This window comes from Mesoplodon densirostris, chromosome 18, assembly GCF_025265405.1.
Source record: "Mesoplodon densirostris isolate mMesDen1 chromosome 18, mMesDen1 primary haplotype, whole genome shotgun sequence".
Lineage (NCBI taxonomy): Eukaryota > Metazoa > Chordata > Mammalia > Artiodactyla > Ziphiidae > Mesoplodon > Mesoplodon densirostris.
Genome location: NC_082678.1, coordinates 37,455,248 through 37,475,007, shown reverse-complemented (window position 1 = coordinate 37,475,007; position 19,760 = coordinate 37,455,248). Strand labels below are relative to the sequence as shown.

Genomic DNA, 19,760 nt, shown 5'->3' with positions numbered 1-19,760 from the left:
CGGGCTTGTGGTGCGTGGGCTTCTCATTGTGGTGGCTTCTCTTGTTGCAGAGCACGGGCTCTAGGTGCGCGGGCTTCAGTAGTTGCGGCACTCGGGCTCAGTAGTTGTGGCTCGTGAGCTCAGTAGTTATGGCTCGTGGGATCAGTAGTTGTGGCGCACGGGCTTAGTTGCTCCGCGGCATGTGGGATCTTCCCGGACCAGGGATCGAACCCGTGACCCCTGTGTTGGCAGGTGGACTCTTAACCACTGTGCCACCAGGGAAGTCCTGTGACCCGTTTCTTATACCACATTCCAACCCCCTCGCCTCTAGCCTCACTCTTGATCTCCTATTTCTGGCCTTGTCCTGACTTTCAGCCTCGACCCCTGACACTGTCTTTCTGGCAATCCCCCTGGTTCCCAACTGGCCAGGGCTTGGGGTGTCCATCTGTGATGGGCAACTTGGGAACACATTAGATGAGCACCTTTCCTGCCGAAGCCCTGGAAGCCCTGCTGATCGGGGGCTCTGCTCCCTGCCCTGTGAGTGCCCAGGTCATCGAGGGAGGCCATCGCCTCTTTACTAGCTGGGCAACCTGGAGACACCGCCCTCGCCCAGAAACCCCAGCCGTGGCTCTGACACCCCCTCCCCAACACATTTCCAACGGCTCCGTTTAGTGGTAGGGCAAAAGGGAAAATTTAGGCCCTCGGAAAATATTTGTTTTCCCTTTTCAGGCAGAGTGACATTTTTGGTGTCCAGTCTGACAGGGATGCTGGAAAGACGGGTCACTTAGTGGAGGTGACACATACACACCTGGGAGACCCTCTGGCCTCCCCTCTCTTCCCTTTCACAGCCAGGTGGTCACCAAGTCCTTGAGATGCTGCCTCTGCAGCAGCACTAGGCACCGTCCCCTCTCTCCGTCTTCTCCGCCACTGCTGTATTTCTGACTCGTGTGTCACCTGATTATGCTGACTGGTCCCACGGTGGTCCCAAGTCTGGACCACCCCTCACAACGCTGCTCTCTGCAGTGTTGCCAGAGAGCTTTCTAAGATGCAGATCAGATCAAGTCGTTGCTTCCAAGCTTTCCGTAGTTTTCAGAAACTGCTGAACTCCCCTGACCTCCGCCTGGTGTGCGCTCGTCGTGATCCGCACCCGCCCTGCTCTATGCTGCCCTCGGTTCGTTGGGATTCTCTCCGAGACTGTGAGCTCCTGAGGGCGAGGGCCTGGCTTTTCCTTTCGCATTCCCAGGGCCCAGCATTTGAGATCCGGCATATGTTCAGTAAGTGAAGGCTAAATGAATAAAACACATTTCAGGGATCGATAAAGAAACACACTGAGGGGCATCCCTGGCGGTCCTGTGGTTAGGACACTGCGCTTCCACCGCAGGGGGTACGAGTTCGATCCCTGGTCAGGGAACTAAGATCCCACATGCCATGGGGTGCGGCCAAAAAAAAAAAAAAAAAGAAAGAAAAGGAAAAGAAACACGCTGAAGCCCAAGTGTCTCTCACGAGCTCTCAGACCTCGCTTCCTCCTGACTCCTGTGTCAGCCTGGACCAGCAGGCCCCGGTGCTTTGTGAACGGCCTCCCTCACAAGTGCAGAGGTGCACCAACCCCGAGAACACAGGCTTAGGGGGAGCGCGGGCAATGCGAAAAGAGCTGGGGACCAACCCTGCAGCAGGTGTAGGTGACGGCCCGAAGTGGCCAGGAAGGAAGGAGGCGGGGGACAGCTGGGGCTGGTACTGCTCTCGACGCCAGAGTAGTGTCCAGAGGTGCGGGGGATCAGCATGCACCAGGGCTGCTGAGAGGTCAGGAGAGTGGGACTGAAAAGTGCCCCACCGATTGCACAATTAGAAAGTTACTGTGACCCTGACAAAGAGGGCTTTCAATGGCAGAAGGGAGGGAGGGCAGGGAGCCAGATGTGACTGCGCCAGGGGGATGAGTGAGAGACGAGGATGGGATGGGGGACAGGTAATACTTGATTATACGGAAGAGAGAGAAGTGGGCAGGGGTGGGATGGGAGACAGTTAAGTGGAGGGTTTTTTTATTTGTTTATTTGAATGATGCAAGAATCTTGAACAAACAGACATGGAAAGTAGCCAAAACAGTGAAATAAGAACAAACAGAAGCAAATGAAAATTTCCACTGAAGCTCCTTATGGGTGTAACAAACTGTGGCAAAGGTCAGGATTACTGACGAGATATCAGTGGCAAGGCTGTAAATAGCAGGTGTCCAGGTGTCTCCTGGCGACCTGGCAGCTGGTTCTAGGAAACAGACCGTTGGTTACTCTCCTCTCTAAATTCTGGGAGCTTATTTCACAGGTAGGGCAATGCAGTGAGCAGCAATCTCTGGCTAAGGATAAAAGCCAGGAGACAAGCAGGCGCAGGTAGGGAAGTGGTGAAATCGACCTCAAATGAGATGGAAGGGAACGGCCTTTGGGCTTGGGGTGGCCAAGATGAGGCACCAGCCAAAACTCGAATTTCAGACAAGCAGTGAATAATTTTAAAATATAATTATGTCCTATGTGATATTTTGGACATACGGAGATTAAAAAAAAAGACTGTTTACCTAAAACTCAAATTTAACTGGGCCTCTTGTCCTTTATCTGGCAACCCTGTTTAGGGTACATACCTTTCTGCAGTATAACATTATGTTTTTTGAATCACAAAATGTTAGTTGTGAAAAAAAGACCTCAGAGATGATCTCACTCCACATCCTTATCTTATTTAAGAGAAGGACGAGGATCAGGACACAGATCTGCCTGCCTGCCATCACCTTGCTGGACAGAAGCAGGGAGCTGGGGCCAGGTCATACGGTCCCCAGGGCCATCAGAGAAGAGGAATGCCCAGGAGACATCATGAAATTCTCTAAGAGGCCTTATTATAAAATTAATTTTATTATTAAAAAAGGAACACGCCATCTATTCTATGACATCTCTCAGAGCCCTTGAGGAAGAAGGTGCATTGTTAAATGAAATGATCACATATAACATATCCCAGTCACAAAAAGGCTGAGAGATAATAGTTTACACTGGATACACTGGACATGAGTCCAAGGTTATGTCTGCTTCAGTCTCCGTGGGCAACGGCTTGCATGTTTGTAGGTAGGTGACTGATAACCATCTAATGAAAAAAATGCCACGTCAGTTCATCTCAGGTTGGATCTAGTAATTTGAAACTACTTGTGGGATCACAGAGGATCAGTCCAGGAAACCAGCCTCAAAATAAGAACCTGGGCAGGATAACGAAGACCAGGGCAGGGGTCCGATTTATGCAAGTGGGAGGATGAAGAGTGCCGGCGAGGCTGGCATCTGATGAACATCTTAAGAGTGTAGCTCGGTGCTGCGCAAACCCCCACCAGGACCTGGACTCAGCTCTGTAAAGACTGACGAATGAAATACAAGATGGGGAAGACAGTCTTGGTCAAATACTTGAGAGACGCAGTGACTCATTCTTTAAAACAAATCTGTGGCTTCCTGTGTCTGACCAGAAGCTCAGGGCTAGACAGCAGCCTAAGTGCCTTGGCCATGCTCCACAGCCTTTCACCTGGTCTTGACTCTCCAGATCCCATCTCCTGGCTCTGCCCGTGCAGCCCCTCCGGACCCCCTGGGACTTGGATTCCTACATGTTTCTGGCTCTGTGTGTCTGGCCCTGGAATCTGACGGTCCCTGCCCTGACTTCTGCTCCTAAAGGATGCCGTTCCAGCCCACCTGGAGGCTGAGGGGTTAAAAGTGCCCACATGGTCATCTGATGATCCCATGCCGTAGCTGCTCTACACACTTCTTCGGGGTGGCTTAATAAGAGTAATGAGAGACATTCTGATTCTTCTTCAGCTCAGCTAGGACCAATGGAAGAGGTGTCTCTATGCCTTACCTTTTCCTCTGGAAAACAGTGATTTCCAAAGTTAAGGAAGACACTGGATTGGAGGGTGACAAGGAGAAAGGGATGGCAGAGAAAGAGTAAATCTGCAGGACAGTTTGCTGAAAAGTAAAGGAACTTCATTCTCATCTGTTGGGCAGAAGGAAGCTGAGATGGGGGAGGGCCTCTCCTCAAGGAGCTGCATCCAAGGACCAATGTTAGTTGTTTCCGTGGTCTTGTAAGGAGTGACTGAGGTCAGAGCTAAGGCTGTGTTATCGGTATGCGGGGTCAGGGGACAGCATACTTTGGGCTACACACAGAGGTCTCCCCAGGAATGCCAGTGACTGGAGATTCTGGTATTTTCTTCCTCACTCTTGCAGTCCTTTCTGCTCTTGAATCCCTACCAGGAGCCTGCTCCCATGCCCGAACTCCACGCAAAAAGACCAAATAATGCCCCCTCCCAGGCGACCGGAGCCAGGCTTGCCCACTCCACTTCTCTCTCATGGGAATTTGGACCTGCAGCTCAGACACAGCAGCCCAGAGGTTCCCAAACATTACTGTGCCTTAGGATCATCTGGGGAGTCTGTAAAAAAATGCAGAATCCGGATCCCTCACCCCACTAGAGTCAAGAGCATTACAGTAGAGCCTAGGTACCTGCATTTTCACAAGCACCACAGGTAATTCTGCTGCACCAGGCCTACAGATCAATCTCTGTATTTTATGAAATACCATTCCACTTAGTCTGTTTGGATGGAGGGGGGCCATGCAAAGCCAGGGCCATGTAGGCCATAAGCACAGACCAAAGCAGAGGGGAGACCATGTGGCCCTGGTGTGCTTTGGGTAAGTTACTTAACCTCTCTGTTTCTTCATTTTGAAAATGGAGTAATAACAGTATCCACCTCATAGGACTGAGAAGTAAACAAGTTAATATATTTAAAGCATGCAGAATAGCACTGGATACAGAGTGGGGATGTGTCAGCTATTATTATTATAAAGCTGCTGATCCTGTTTCCCTGGAAAAGGAAGAAACGGCGGAAAGGAAGTGGCAGCAGAAAGGGATGGCTTGGGGGAGAGAGGGCTTCGCTGGACACTGGCGTCTTGCACTCCGCCTGCATGACACACCACTCCCCTGGTGTTCACACCACACGGCTTGGGGCCTCTGACACTTTTGGGTTTTCCACCTGTAATGCTCCCCTGCTGCTTCTCCACCAGCCTGCCTTTTACACATTCGTGACTCGGCTCAGGTCACTAGAACAGCCACATCTTTAGGAAGACCTGCCCCACATCTCTGGTCAGGTGGAGCAGCGCTCCCTGGAGACCTTCGTCTGCCCCTGCCCTGTGCTCTATCTCTGCTCTCACCGTGGCACTCGTCTTCTCCCTAGCCTCGGGGCTCCTTGAGGGGTGACTCTGTTTCGCTTACCAGTCCGGTTCCGGCTGTCTGCCCAGGCCAGGTGTGGAGCCAGGCAGAGGGGAGCCTGGGATACCTGCTCTACTGTGGCTGGTCCTGCACAAGCCTCCACTACCCCCAGATGCACTCAGTGGGCTGGTGAGGGTATTGAGTCTGAACTTGGTGGTCAGAGAAAGACTAATAGCCAAATCAGAAACCACAAGTTCATTCCTAAGACCTCAACGCCAAAGACTTGTAATATGACTATATCCAAAAATAATTCAAAGATTTAGGAGATTCATGAACTTGGTTTCTACCACCTCCTTGGAAAAAAAAAAAAAAAAAAAAAAGGAAGGGACGAATATTCATTGAGCAGTTATACTTGCCAGGCTTTGGGTTCCGGATTTAGTTCAAATAAGGGGCCTGTGAGGCAAGCAGTGCCCCTACTGTGTAGCTATGAAGCCATGATTTTTAAAATATATATATATATTTTATTTATTTATTTATTTGGCTGCACTGGGTCTTAGTTGTGTCATGTGAACTCTTAGTTGCAGCATGCACGTGGGATCTAGTTCTCCGACCAGGGATAGAACCCAGGCCCCCTGCATTGGGAGTGCAGAGTCTTAACCACTGGACCGCCAGGGAAGTCCCCAAAGCCATGATTTCTAACACGCGGCTGTCAGCTGCCCAGCACTACCTGGCACAAAAGACGAAGTAATGGAAGACCCTCAGGTCTTATCCTGGAGGTGGACAGGAAGCCCACACTGCAGACACTGGTGTATAGTTTAATAGTGTTTTACTCTATGTATCACGCCAGAGTGAGCAGCCATGGGGATTTATTTCACGAGGTTAATGATGTTTCTGGCAAGGCCACGGGACAGTTTTATTAGTCAAATAAATTATGATACAGGTATCCCATGGAATAGTATGCAGTACTGAAAAATGAACTATATTTGTGCTTGTATGTAAATATATATTTGTGAAGTATTGAAGGTATGGAAGTTTACACATCAAGAGGTTAACAGTGGTTTCTTCTTCGGAGAGAAGTGTATGGAAGGAGACATTCATTTTTTTCACTTGATATATTTTTGTACTGTTTGTTTTTACAATGAACATTATAAATGTTCTATTATTAAATGTTACTATTATTTTCATAACAGCTTGGTTGAGATATAATTCACATGCTATGCAATTCACTCACTTAAAGTGCACAATTCAATGTGTTTTTGTTTTTAGTATGTTAACAGAGTCGTACAGCCGTCACTGCAGTCCATTTTAGGACATTTTCATCACCTCAAAAAAATAAACCCCATTATGAGTCCCTCCACACTCCCCTCTCCTCCCCACTCCTGGCAGCCACTAATCTACTTTCTGTCTCCATGGATTTGCCTGTTCTGGGTGTTTCGGATAAACGGACTCATACACTATGTGGCTGTTTGTTATCTGGCTTCTTTTTAGGTTCATCCACACTGTAGCATGTATCAGTACTTCACTCCTTTTTGCAGTTGAATAATATTCCACTGTGTGGATAGACCACATTTTGTTTGCCCATTCATCAGCTGATGGGAATTTGAGTTGTTTCTAACTTTTGACTACTGTGTACAGTGCTGCTATGAACATTCATGTACACGTTTTTGTTTGAATGTCTGTTTTCAATTCTTTTAGGTCTTTACTTTGGAATAGAATTGCTGGGTAATGGAATTCTGTATTTAAGTTTTTGAGGAACTGCCAAACTGTTTTACATGATGACTGAACTATTTTACAAACCCACCAGTGCATGAGGATTCCAATTTCTCTGAATCCTGGCCTACACTTGGTATTTCCCTTTTAATTTTATTTTTAAAAAATGGTCAGCCTAGTCGGTGTGAAGTAGTGTCCCACAGTGGTTTTGATTTCTATTCTTGTAATGACTAATGATGTTGAACATCTTTTCCTATGCTTATTGGCCATTTGTGTATCTTCTTTGGAGAAATAGCTATTACATTTTTATTTATTACATTTTTATCTATCTACCTATCTATCTATATCTGGATATTAATCCCTTATCAGATATATGATTTGCAAATATTTTCTCTCATTCTGTGAGTTGTCTTTTCACTCTCTTGATAGTATGCATCAGGCAGTAAAGTTTTTAATTTTGATGATGAAGTCTATTTTTTCTTTTGTTGGTTGTATATGCTTTTGGTGTCATATCTAAGAGGGCTTTGCCTAACCCAGGCTCATGAAGATTTGCTCCTATATTTTCTTTCAAGAGTTTTATAGTTTTAGCTCTTACATTTAGGTCTTTTTTTTTTTTTTTTTTTTTTTTGCGGTGTGTGGGCCTCTCATTGTTGTGGTCTCTCCCGTTGCGAAGCACAGGCTCCGGACGCGCAGGCTCAGCAGCCATGGCTCACGGGCCCAGCCGCTCTGCGGCATGTGGGATCTTCCCGGACTGGGGCACGAACCCGTGTCCCCTGCATCGGCAGGCGGACTCTCAACCACTGCGCCACCAGGGACGCCCGACATTTAGGTCTTTTTGAGCTAATTTTTGGGTATAGTGTAGGGAAGGGGTCCAAGTTTGTTCTTTCGTATGTGGATATCCATTTGTGGAAAAGAGTATTGTTGCCCCATTGAACTGTCTTAGCAGCCCTGTTGAAAACCAATTGACTGTATATATGAGGGTAACAGCATTATTAAAAAAAGAAAGAAAAAGAAAACCTAAAAAAGAATAAATCCTATAAATCCTTCCAGTACAGAAACTGGCTAGTTAAGCTGTGGCCCAGTCTTGCAGAACTAGGTCTATCTCACCATGACAGTTTTGCCAAAGTACTACCACATCGTCTTAAATTGCAACACATACAGGCAGCTGCAATTTTTCTTATCCCAAGGGCTCTCTGGAACATCCCACAAATGACTAAGAATTATTTCTTGGAACTTGGTGTTATGGAGAAATAATCTGAAAAACTGACCCAATAACCTTTCTTCTGGATCCTAACACTCTTTGTCTATAAGCTCTTTGTCTGTAAGACTTGTATGGTAGAGAATTAGTTGCCTCTTATCCAAAGTTTTTGGTTCCTAGTACAATTTTTGTAGATGCTATAGACTGAATATTTGTGTCCCCTCAAAATTCGTATGTTGAAACCTATTTCCCCAATGTGATGGTATTTGGAGGTGGGGCCTTTGGGAGGTGATGAGGTCATGAGGGCAGAGCCCTCATGCATGGGATTAGTGTCCTTATAATAGAGACCCCGGAGAGCTCCCTTGCCTCTTTTGCCAGGAGAGGACACAGCAAGAAGAGAGCCATCTGTGAACCAGTAAACAGGCCCTCACCAGACACCAAATCTGCTGACACTCTGATCTGGGACTTCTCAGCCTCCAGAACTGTGAGACATAAATTTCTGCTGTTTGTGAGCCACCCAATCTACAGTCTTTGGTTATTAAAAGGTCTGCTGTTTAGTTTCTTACATCCCTATTCAGCTTTCTGATGCAAGGACCCCAGCATGTCACAATGGACACAGTCTACCGTGGATGTCGTGAAATGTACAAGTGCTTAGTAAAATGGAAAGCACTTAAAAGTATGTCAGCTATATTGCCAAGGTGAGCACATAAACCTCCATTTGTAGAAGAACAACCATATCTAAACATGTCCTGCTCTCCTCCGGATAAGATCTAGGCGCTTGAGGTAAAGTCGCCATCTCATCCAGTCATTGTACGTATAAGAAAAGAGAAGCTCAGAGAGGGGACATTATTTGCCAAAGGGAACACAGCCAGTTTGTGGTAGAGCTACAACCTGAAGCCCCATTTCATGACCCCTGGACCAGAGCTCTTTCCGTCATACTGTACTTCCCTCATTTTCTTTTCTCTGGTCTTGATTTCCTCTTACTCATTCTCCCTTCAGCTGCTAGCAGGACTCCGTTTAAGTGGAAATATGGACTTCCATTTACAGTGCCAGTAACATTTCCACTTCACTCTCTTCCCTCAAACTCCATCGAAAACAACAAAAGGAATAACAGTTATAGAGCATCGACTTTGATGAAGCAAAAAACCCCCCACCATATCAGAAAATCAGAAAACATAAACATACCCGCCTAATACTGTAAGATCTGCCCCAGAAAGAGGGGCATACAGCTGGCCAGCAGATGCTCTACCTTGCATCTGCTTTTAGCAGGATTTGAAAGTCCCTCAAAATCAAGCCTCACCATCCTCAGAGGCACCAGTACTCTTTGATTAGCACTGTGAGAACCAGAGATAATAATGGTCAAGGAGAAGCACACTTTGAAGGAGAATCATGTTGATAAGCTATTTCTGGTGCTGTGACATCATGTCTCCTTGCCCCAGGAGAGTACCAAAAGGCGAATAAGAAAAAACGCAGGGGCTTCCCTGGTGGCGCAGTGGTTAAGAATCCGCCTGCCAATGCAGGGGACACGGGTTTGAGCCCTGGTCCGGGAAGATCCCACATGCCGCGGAGCAGCTAAGCCCGTGCGCCACAACTACTGAGCCCACGTGCCACAACTACTGAAGCCCACGTGCCTAGAGCCCATGCTCCGCAACAAGAGAAGCCACCGCAATGTGAAGCCCTCGCACCACAACAAAGAGTAGCCCCCGCTTGCCGCAACTAGAGAAAGCCCGTGTGCAGCAATGAAGACCCAACGCAGCCAAAAATAAATAAATAAAATGAATTAAAAAAAAGAAAATGCACGAAAAATATAGGTGCCTCCATGGTAAAGGAAAGAGAATATCTGAAGAGCTGCAGCTGAAGACAATAACACTCAGTAGAAGTTTCAGATGGCCTAACCACTGGACTGCCAGGGAATTCCCAGAAATAATATATTTTAAAATAAATCTAATGAAACTTTTGGTTTACAAGTAATGTATGCTCACTATCAAAACTATGGAAAATACAGAAAAGTGTAAAGAAAGTATATACTGCTTTTTAAACTCAACATTATATTATGAACATCTTCCTGGGTTATTAACTGTGCAGAGAAAACTCTGAATTGTGGTTTAATGTTCTGGACCGTGGCTATATAATTAATTGCCTACTGCTAAATTAGGTTGCTACCAACTTTTTGCTATTATGAAGAGTGCTGTAATGAATATCACAATACACAGTCACCTTGAATCCTATTTTTGTGGTATATTTGCAGCCTCTTTCAAGGAGTAGAATCAGCCACAAATACATGCTTTGTTAAGCCCACCCTCCCTGGTCCCACTCTACTTCTATACTGACTTATGTGACTTGAAGACCAGTCATGTGACTTAAAGACCCAGCCTCCCTTCAGCTCCCAGAATAACCCGCCTTTGAAGTAGCAGGGAAGCGGCTTTCCATGTTCACACAGTAGCTCCGTATCAGCTCTGTCCACTTCGGTCTCCTCCCCTGGTTCCTTTTCTAGGAAACATTCCTGTCCTTCGCGCCCTTTGGGAGGACAGGAGCCCTGCCCTGCTCTTGCCAACTGGGACTGGAGCTGTGCCCTTGCCCTGTGCCCAGGCACTTCTTTGTGTATTTGGAGAAAGCCTGCGTGGAGCTTTGTTTTCCTCTCTTATAGTGAGAGGATGCTTGGTCAGATCTACTTTGGCAGTCGGCATACGGTCTTTTCCGGTTTTTGGAGGGGGAAGGCTCTTACTGGGTCTTGAGAGAGAGGGGGGGGGTTTAATTACAAACATGACCCCAACAGTCCCAGACTCTCTGCTTTGTGGCTTCTCTTTCACTGTATGATTTGCGTGGATTTATTGGAAAACACAAAGACTTCCAGGAACTGCTAGCAAGCCAGGTTCATTTACGTTTCATACTAGGTACTGGATTCTGTTTCCTTGTTCAGCTCAAATTAGTCTGTCAAAGTCTTGGGCTTGTTAATGCCGGAGTGATGTTAAGACAAGCACTGGGAATGAGATTTTCATGATGCTGAACCCTTAGGACAGTGGAGCCAAGCTTATAGAATGGCAAAATCAAGAGATGTAGAAAAATTCTTCCAAACCAAAGTACTCACTTAGGACTTCCCAGAAGGTTAAAAATAACTACGCAAGTCAGGGATCAAGACTGTTTCACTTAATTAAAAAGTGAAAACAGTTTCACTGAAGTCTCAGAAATTGGTTTGCTAATCACCATTTCTGGGTAAATGAAGAAAAAGTGAGGAAGGGGGTTGGGATCCTTCGGTATCATCTAAGTTCTCGAGACCACACATTTACGTGCTGCCACAGGAAGAAAGCTTCTGGTATAAGCGGAGTCATTAATTTATTCAACAATCATGAACTGAGCAACTACTATGTGTCAAGGGTTAAGACAGAGGTTGCGGATACAGGAATAAAAGATACAGAGGGGCTTATGGCGCAGATTAAAAAATTAGTGTATGTGCTAAGATAGAACAGGACAATGAGAATATAACCAAAGTGCCTAAGAAAATCTGGGCAAATCAGGGATGGTGCTGCAGAGTCTAAGGTAATCTTGAGCTGGGGTTTGAAGGATGAAGAGGTGTTTGCTAGAGGGCCAGGGTGTGGGGTGCTGGGAAGAGAGGAAGTGTGTGGAAGAGGGCGAGGCACATGCATGGGTGTGGGTGCAGAGGAAAGCATGGTGTGTTTGTGGCCCAGCTTAGATACGAGGACACAGGTTGGGGCGCTGGGAGTCCTCCCTGTTTTGGTTGTGGGAGTAGCTGTGACGTGGCGTCGCAGGTGCAGGGCGACGGGAGCAGGGATCAGACCACCATCAGCTCTGAGACCCCGGAAGTTTTGCCCAGCAGTTGGTCATTGGGCCCGAAGCATTTTAATGGGCCTGGGTTATAATCGGAGGGTCTGCTTTGTTTTATTCTGTCACAATCAGGCCCCCCTTGAACCCCGCATTTCCAGCCAGAGCCCTTTGGAGCAGCTTATCTGACCCTGTGCCCTCTCATCCTCCAGAATGAGGCCCATGAGACAAGCACAGTGTTTTTAAAAAGGCTTAAAAGCATTATTATCTTTTCAAGAATTCTATTCTATGTTTTGAACTTATCAAATCAAATATTATCAAAACGTACACAGAATTATTTCTAATTTAGCCTTCACTTGTAGGGATAGAAGCTGAGTACAGAGGGAAGAATGTTTTATTACTTAAGTGGAGTAGTCTTTAAAAAATATAATACATCAATATAACCGTTTCATTGTGCTTCACTTTATTGCGCTTCAGAGATGCTGCATTTTTTTATAAATTGAAGGTTTGTGGCAACCGTGTGACAGCAAGTCTATTGGCGCCACTTTTCTAACAGCATTTGTGCTCTTCATGTCTCTGTGTCACATTTCAGTAATTCTTGTAACATTTCAAGCTTTTTCATTATTATCATCATATTTGTTATGGTGATCTATGATCAATCATCTTTGATGTTATTATTACAACTCGCTGAAGGCTCAGATGATATCTATTTTTTAATTAAGCTGTGTATGTTGTCTTTTTAGACATAATGCTACTGCATACTTAATATGCTAGTGTCGACGTAACTTTTATATGCACCGGGAAACCAAAACGTTCCTGTGACTTGCTTTATCTTTTTTTTTTTTTTTTTTTTTGCGGTACGTGGGCCTCTCACTGTTGTGGCCTCTCCCGTTGTGGAGCACAGGCTCTGGACGCGCAGTCTCAGCGGCCACGGCTCACGAGCCCACTCGCTCCACGGCATGTGGGATCTTCCCAGACCGGGGCACGAACCTGTGTCCCCTGCATCGGCAGGCGGACTCTCAACCACTGCGCCACCAGGGAAGCCCCTGTGACTTGCTTTATTGTGATATTCGCTTTATTGCAGTGGGCTGGACCCCAACCTGTGATATGTCTGAGGTCTGCTTGTACTGTTTTTTGGTTTTTTTTTACATCTTTATTGGAGTATAATTGCTTTACAGTGTTGTGTTAGTTTCTGCTGTACAACCAAGTGAATCAGCCATATGTATACATATATCCATCCCCATATCCCCTCCCTCTTGAGCCTCCCTCCCACCCTCTCTATCCCAGTCCTCTAGGTCATCACAAAGCATCGAGCTGATCTCCCGGTGCTATGCAGCAGCTTCCCACTAGCCGTCCACTTCACACTTGGCAGTGTGTATATGTCAGTGCTACTCTCTCACTTCATCCCAGCCTACCCTTCCCCACCGTGTCCTCAAGTCCGTTCTCTACTAACGAGTCTGGTATATGTTCTTTTAGAAATTATCTATGTGTACAGAAATGTGTGTTTACTTTTTGTTTTGTTTTGAAATGTAAATGAAATAATGCTATGGACTCTTCCTAATATATTAAGAAGCACAAAAGCAACAAATGAATACTAAATCTGTAGGTTGCATTTCCCAATCACATTCAATTCCCAAGTATCCTGGAGAGGGTCTCTAAGCCCCTTCTAGGCCTGAACCTTGGCACAATGAACGTTTCTGCAAACTCAGCAGTGGTGACTGTCAGGCCAACACCTATTACCCGGCTCCTGGACCTTGAACTGTTCTTCTCTTTCTTCAGCATCTAGCACAGCGCCTTTCCCAGTCCAGGCGCTTAATATGCATCTGTTAATAACATGCAGTTAAATATCATATGATTCATTAAATTAGCAGAACCCACAGATATTAAGGAACTAGGTAAAATTATGCAAAGTATCCATTTGGTTGTCTGATTACTGAGATGCCTTCTCGTCTTGAGACCTGAACTTTTTTCCCTCTTTAAGGGGTTGGATAAGGGTTTACTTTTTTTTTTTTTTTTTTTTTGCTGTACGTGGGCGTCTCACCGCTGCGGCCTCTCCCGTTGCGGAGCACAGGCTCCGGACGCGCAGGCTCAGTGGCCATGGCTCACGGGCCCAGCCGCTCCGCAGCATGCGGGATCCTCCCGGACCAGGGCACGAACCCGCGTCCCCTGCATCGGCAGGCGGACTCCCAACCACTGCGCCACCAGGGAAGCCCAAGGGTTTACTTTTTAAAAAAATATTTATTTAGTCTCATAGGCTCTTAGTTGCAGCAGGCGGGCTCCTTAGTTGCAGCACGTGGGCTCCTTAGTTGTGTCATGCAAACTCTTAATTGTGGCATGCATGTGGGATCTAGTTCCCTGACCAGGGATCAAACCCAGGCCCACTGCATTGGAAGCACGGAGTCTTATCCACTGCGCCACCAGTGAAGTCCCCGGATAAGGGTTTACTTGACTGAGCTCCTCTGGCTAAAGGTCTCCCTGAAATCCAGCCACGAAGTTCAGAACGATGGAAAAAAGCACACAACATCAACCAAATGTTCTCTTAAACACACATTGGTCTTTCAAATACACTAACAGAGTGGTGACCTACTTTCTCACAGAAAGTCAGGAATCAATTCTGTCTTCCTTTCTGCTTTCGAATCCTAGCACTGACTGCCATTTGTTAAATGTCTGGCCTCAGATGAGTCTCTTAAGCTTTAGTTTCTTCGTCTGAAACTAAAAAAGGATAATAAAGACCTATCTTTCTACAGTTAGTGGAAGAATTAAATGAGATGACCTTTGTGAAATTGTGAGTACTTCATGGAGTTGACAAAGCACAATGACCAGAGAGCCTCAGCTGGAATGCCAGCTTTACCACATATTAGCTGGATGACCCCGGGCAAATGACTCAACCTCTCACTAGGCCTGTTTCTTATCTATAACATGGAAGAAGTAATTGGATTATTTTGAAGGTTTTAAGATCACGTATTTAGTATGGTCTTTGGCACTGACAATAACAGTTTAATATACATTTACCATTATTATTCCGAGTGTAGGTCCTCCATAAAACTTTTTTTTTTTCTCTTTCTCCCCTTCATTCTTCTCTTTGACCTACCTAAATAACCCAAAGCAAGATTCCAAAGCTCTGCTTTTTCTGGGTTAGGAAATGAGAAGCTGAAAGACTAAAAGTTGCATGCTGCTAGGGACTGAATTGTATCCTCCCAAAATTCATGTGTTGAAGCCCTAATCCACAATGTGACTGTATTTGGAGATGGGGTCTTTAGGAGGTAATTAAGGTTAAGTGAGGTCATAATGGTGGGACCCTAACCCTATAAGACTGGTGGTCTTATAAGAAGAGGAAGAGAGAAACTTCTCTCTCCCTGCTACATGTGAGCAGTGAGGAGATGGCCATCTGCACACCAAGAAGCAAACTCTCTCCAGAAATCGACCCTGCTGCACCTTGATCTTATACTTCCAGCCTCCAGAGCTGTGAGAAAAAAATACATTTCTGGGGACTTCCCTGGTGGCACAGTGGTTAAGACTCTGTGCTCCCAATGCAGGGGTCCCAGGCTTGATCCCTGGTCAGGGAATTAGATCCTGTGTGCATGCTGCAACTAAGAGTTTGCATGCTACAACTAAGGAGCCCGCCTGCTGCAACTAAGGAGCCCACGTGCCACAACTAAAACCCAGCGCCACCAAATAAATAAATATTAAAAAAAAAAAACTTATCTTGTTTAAGCCACCCAGTCTCCGGTATTTTGCCATGGCAGCCTGAGCAGACTAAGATACCTGGTTTCCTCGAATCTTCAAACTGGCTTCTTGCAGTATTTATTTTTAACAAGTTTACTAACCCCCTACTGTAGCATCTTCAAAGTAGGGAATATTGCTGAAGCTGCATGATCTTTGGGATATGTAAAAATTGTAATAAATTAAGTCAGAGTAGAGTCTTCGTTTCTTATCAAAAGGATGCATGAGCCAACATGAAGAGGCCAAAGAGGAGACAACTGGAGTATCAAAGAACACAATGACTTAAACTGAAAAACCGAACACATGAACACAGGAGTTCCTAATGAAATAAAGCAGTGGCCTCCCCATCCAAGAACCAAACAAACAAACAATGGGTTACCATCGGAGGTATGTAGGGGATCAACTCCTATTCTGAAAACGGCGATTAAAGGGAAAGAATTAAGCATTTAGCCTGTCTTTTGGGATCAAAGTTCCTATCAGGATAACTAAATAGCCCCAGTTGACAAAGTTCTGCTTTATAGAAGAATATATAGCTAACACATTTGGAACGCAGGAGACATTTAGAAAGTCGCCGTTTTGCAACTTCTAGTTAATTAAGGATTCGTGAAAGCACCGCGTGAAAGGCTGATGTGGGTCTTTACAGTGAAAGGGGCGGCCATTGCCACATGAGCTCACTAAGAGTGAGGCACACAGTACGTGTGACAGATAGTCACATGCGTGACTAAAAGTGAGACAGATAGTACATGTCCTGAAATGACGGAACAGGGAGTACATAGTGCAGCTTCTTGCCCCTGAAAGTTAGTGTTCATTTCCAGTTTGCAAGAAATATGGAGGATAGAGGAACTACTTAGGTAAAACCACAGGGAGCAGACAGACAAATCCTTCTGTACGACAACTGACTCAGGTTTTCAACAATCAGTGACAAGGCTGGGGGTGGAGAGGGACACGCAGAATATCAACCAGGTATAATGTGTGTGCTTTGTTTACATCCTGATTTGAACAAACCAACTGTGGAAAGACATTCATTTTTGAGCTACTTGGAGTAGCTCAAAATGGACTGGGTGTTGGAGAAACCAAGGAATTGCTGTTACTATTAATTTTGTTAGATGGATAATAATGGCTGCGTGAAAAAAAAGTCTTATCTTCTTAAGAGATGTATCCCGAAGTACGTAGGGATAGAATAACCTGATGGTTGGGTTTTCTTTAAAATACTTCACACACAGGAGGGATAAATTGGGAGATTGGGATTGACACATACACACTACTATATATAAAACAGATAACTAATAAGGACCTACTGTAGAGCACGGCCATACTCTATAATGGCCTATATGGGAAAAGAATCTAAGCAAGAGTGGATACATGTATATGTATAACTGAGTCACTTTGCTGTACACCTGAAACTAACACAACAGAGTAAATCAACTATACTCCAGTAAAAATTTTTTAAAAATATATAACAGCTAAGTTACAACTGCAGTTACAACTGCAAAAAAACCACAACTTCACACACAACAGATGTTATTTGGGGTTAGCATTTGGCAAAGGCTTGACAATCACTGATCTCAGATTACAGGCATGTGGGGTTTGTAATACTGTTCTTTACACTTCTGACTTTTTTTTTTTTTGGCTGCGGCATACGGGATCTTTGTTCCCTGACCAGGGATCGAACCCGTGGCCCCTGCAATGGAAGTGCAGAGTCTTAACCACTGGACCGCCAGGGAAGTCCCTGAAATTTTTTTTAATAATTTTTTTTTAAAGATTCAAGAGAAGCAGCTATCTTAAGACAAAATCGGAGCAGAAGTTGAAAAAATTCACTTGCACTACACTGTCACTTAAAAACAAACGTGAGGGCTTCCCTGGTGGTGCAGTGGTTGAGAGTCCGCCTGCTGATGCAGGGGACACGGGTTCGTGCCCCGGTCTGGGAAGATCCCATATGCCGCGGAGCGGCTGGGCCCGTGAGCCATGGCCGCTGAGCCTGCGCGTCCGGAGCCTGTGCTCCGCAACGGGAGAGGCCACAGTAGTGAGAGGCCCGCGTAGCGCAAAAAAAACCCCCAAAACAAACAAAAAACAAAAACAGACGTGAAACTATGTTCTGTAGACTTCTCAAGTAAGATGTTCTTATCCACCCACATTATGTTTGTGTCTTTTGAGTGTACCACTGCATTTTTATTGCCAATGAATTTCCACTTGTTAAAAGATAAGTTTACCTGTTGTCAATAATCATCACGTTGGAGGGTGGAATCCCCAAAACATCACAGCTCTGCAAAAGTTCCTTCTTACGAGTCTCCCCTTGATTGTAGTAATTTCCTGAGGATGACAAATACACAGTTGTCGATTTCTTTATCAGTGGAGATCTATCGGTTCACTCATTCTTATCTCATCTTGTTCCCTATAGGATTTAAGCTACCTGAAAATTTTGTGGTGGTGATAAAAAGTTGAAGAAAACGCCACGCTAGGGTTACTATCAGACACTCCTGTGAGAAGCAGTCTTTAGAATCACCTTTGAATTCTTTCCCATCTCTGTGTCTCTCCCTGTGTCTGTCCATCTGCCTGCCTGTCTATGTACCTTTCAGCCCCAAGCTACAGGCTTTGAGCACCTGCTTTGCAGTTAAACAGATTTAGGACTGACCCTTCTATAACCACTCAGAACAAGTCAGGTATGTGGAGACACTATTTGTTTGGGCCCTCTTATTATTTAATCTTATTTATTTTTTAAATTAAAGTATAGTTGATTTACAATGTTGTGTTAATTTCTGCTGTAGAGCAAAGTGACTCAGTTATACACATACATACATTCTTTTTTAAATATTCTTTTCTATTAAGGTTTATCACAGGATATTGAATACAGTTCCCTGTGCTGTACAGTAGGACCTTGTTGTTTATCCATCCTATATATAATAGTTTGCATCTGCTTATCCCAAACTCCCAGTTCTTCCCTCCCCAACTCCCCTTCCCCTTGGCAACCACAAGTCTGTTCTCTATGTCTGTGAGTCTGTTTCTGTTTTGTAGATAGAGTCATTTGTGCCATATTTTAGATTCCACATATAAGTGATATCATATGGTATTTGTCTTTCTCTTTCTGACTTACTTCACTTAGTATGATAATCTCTAGGTCCATCCATGTTGCTGCAAATGGCATTATTTCATTCTTTTTTTATGGCTGAGTACTAGTCCGTTGCATATATAAACCACACTGTCTTTATCCATTCATCTGTCGATGGACATTTAGGTTGTTTCCATGTCTTGGCTATTGTGAACAGTGCTGCTATGAAAATAGGGGTGCATGGATCTTCTTGAATTATAGTTTTGTCCTGGTATATATCATTTGGTCCCCTGTAAATTGATAGTCTTCAAATATCTGTTAAGCACTTATTTAAAGAGGCTGCTATTCCTGAGTGTTACAGGAAAATAGCCTCCTTCAGAGTTTAGTAACCAGCTATCCCAGCATGTCCCTGGGGATCTGGACCACATCAGCACCCCAAATAGCTTATGAATTCTTTATTTTCCCAACACATACACTATACTTCCCAAGAATAGTTCCGTTAAGTAACTGCTCTGTATCCTTACAAATAACATACAGTGACGTTTTGGTACCACTTAAATTGCTCTTATGAGCAGTTGTCTAGCTACTGGCCCCCTTAATTCAACTCTCCAGCAGATAACTGCATGTGTGCTTTGTGCTAGTTACTTAACTTTCCTGAGCCACGGTTTCTGTACCGGTGCAGTAGGGATGATGGCCGTCTCCAAAGGCTTTCCTAAGGATTATATGATAAGACACATCTACCTAGTTAGGTGCTCAGTGTTTATCTTCTCTTTCCTTGACTGCTTTATCTTTACCTTCCCCCTCCTCCTCTCCTTTCTTCCTGAATTATAATTCTTTCTCATCATCCAAATCAAATGCCATTCCCTCTAGGAAGCCTTCTGCTATTTTCCCTGGCAAGCAATCATTTCCAGTATTCTGCTCAGAAGTATGAACTTTCCTCTGTGATCTGATTATTAATTCCTAAATGTCATTGACCTGAAAAGCCACGGTCTCATTCAACTCTGTATCATCCTGGTGTCAACACACTGCAGGCACTCCAGAGGCCCCGAGCAGAGAGTGACTCTGCTTACTGTTCCAGAAAACTCAGAAAGAGACTCCCAAGTGAAACCTTTCAACTT

The 19,760-nt window shown here is 45.0% G+C and overlaps 1 protein-coding gene across 4 annotated transcripts in view; it reads right to left on the bottom strand.

Annotated features, from left to right (window-relative positions):
• The window catches only part of PIGL (phosphatidylinositol glycan anchor biosynthesis class L), a 63,442-nt gene that overhangs the window by 33,201 nt on the left and 10,481 nt on the right, over nt 1-19,760 (bottom strand). For all 4 annotated transcript variants that reach the window (XM_060082982.1, XM_060082979.1, XM_060082981.1 and 1 more), the window contains exon 2: nt 17,807-17,906. In XM_060082982.1, the coding sequence (XP_059938965.1) occupies nt 17,807-17,906 (100 nt within the window). The remainder of the gene's footprint in view (nt 1-17,806; nt 17,907-19,760) is intronic.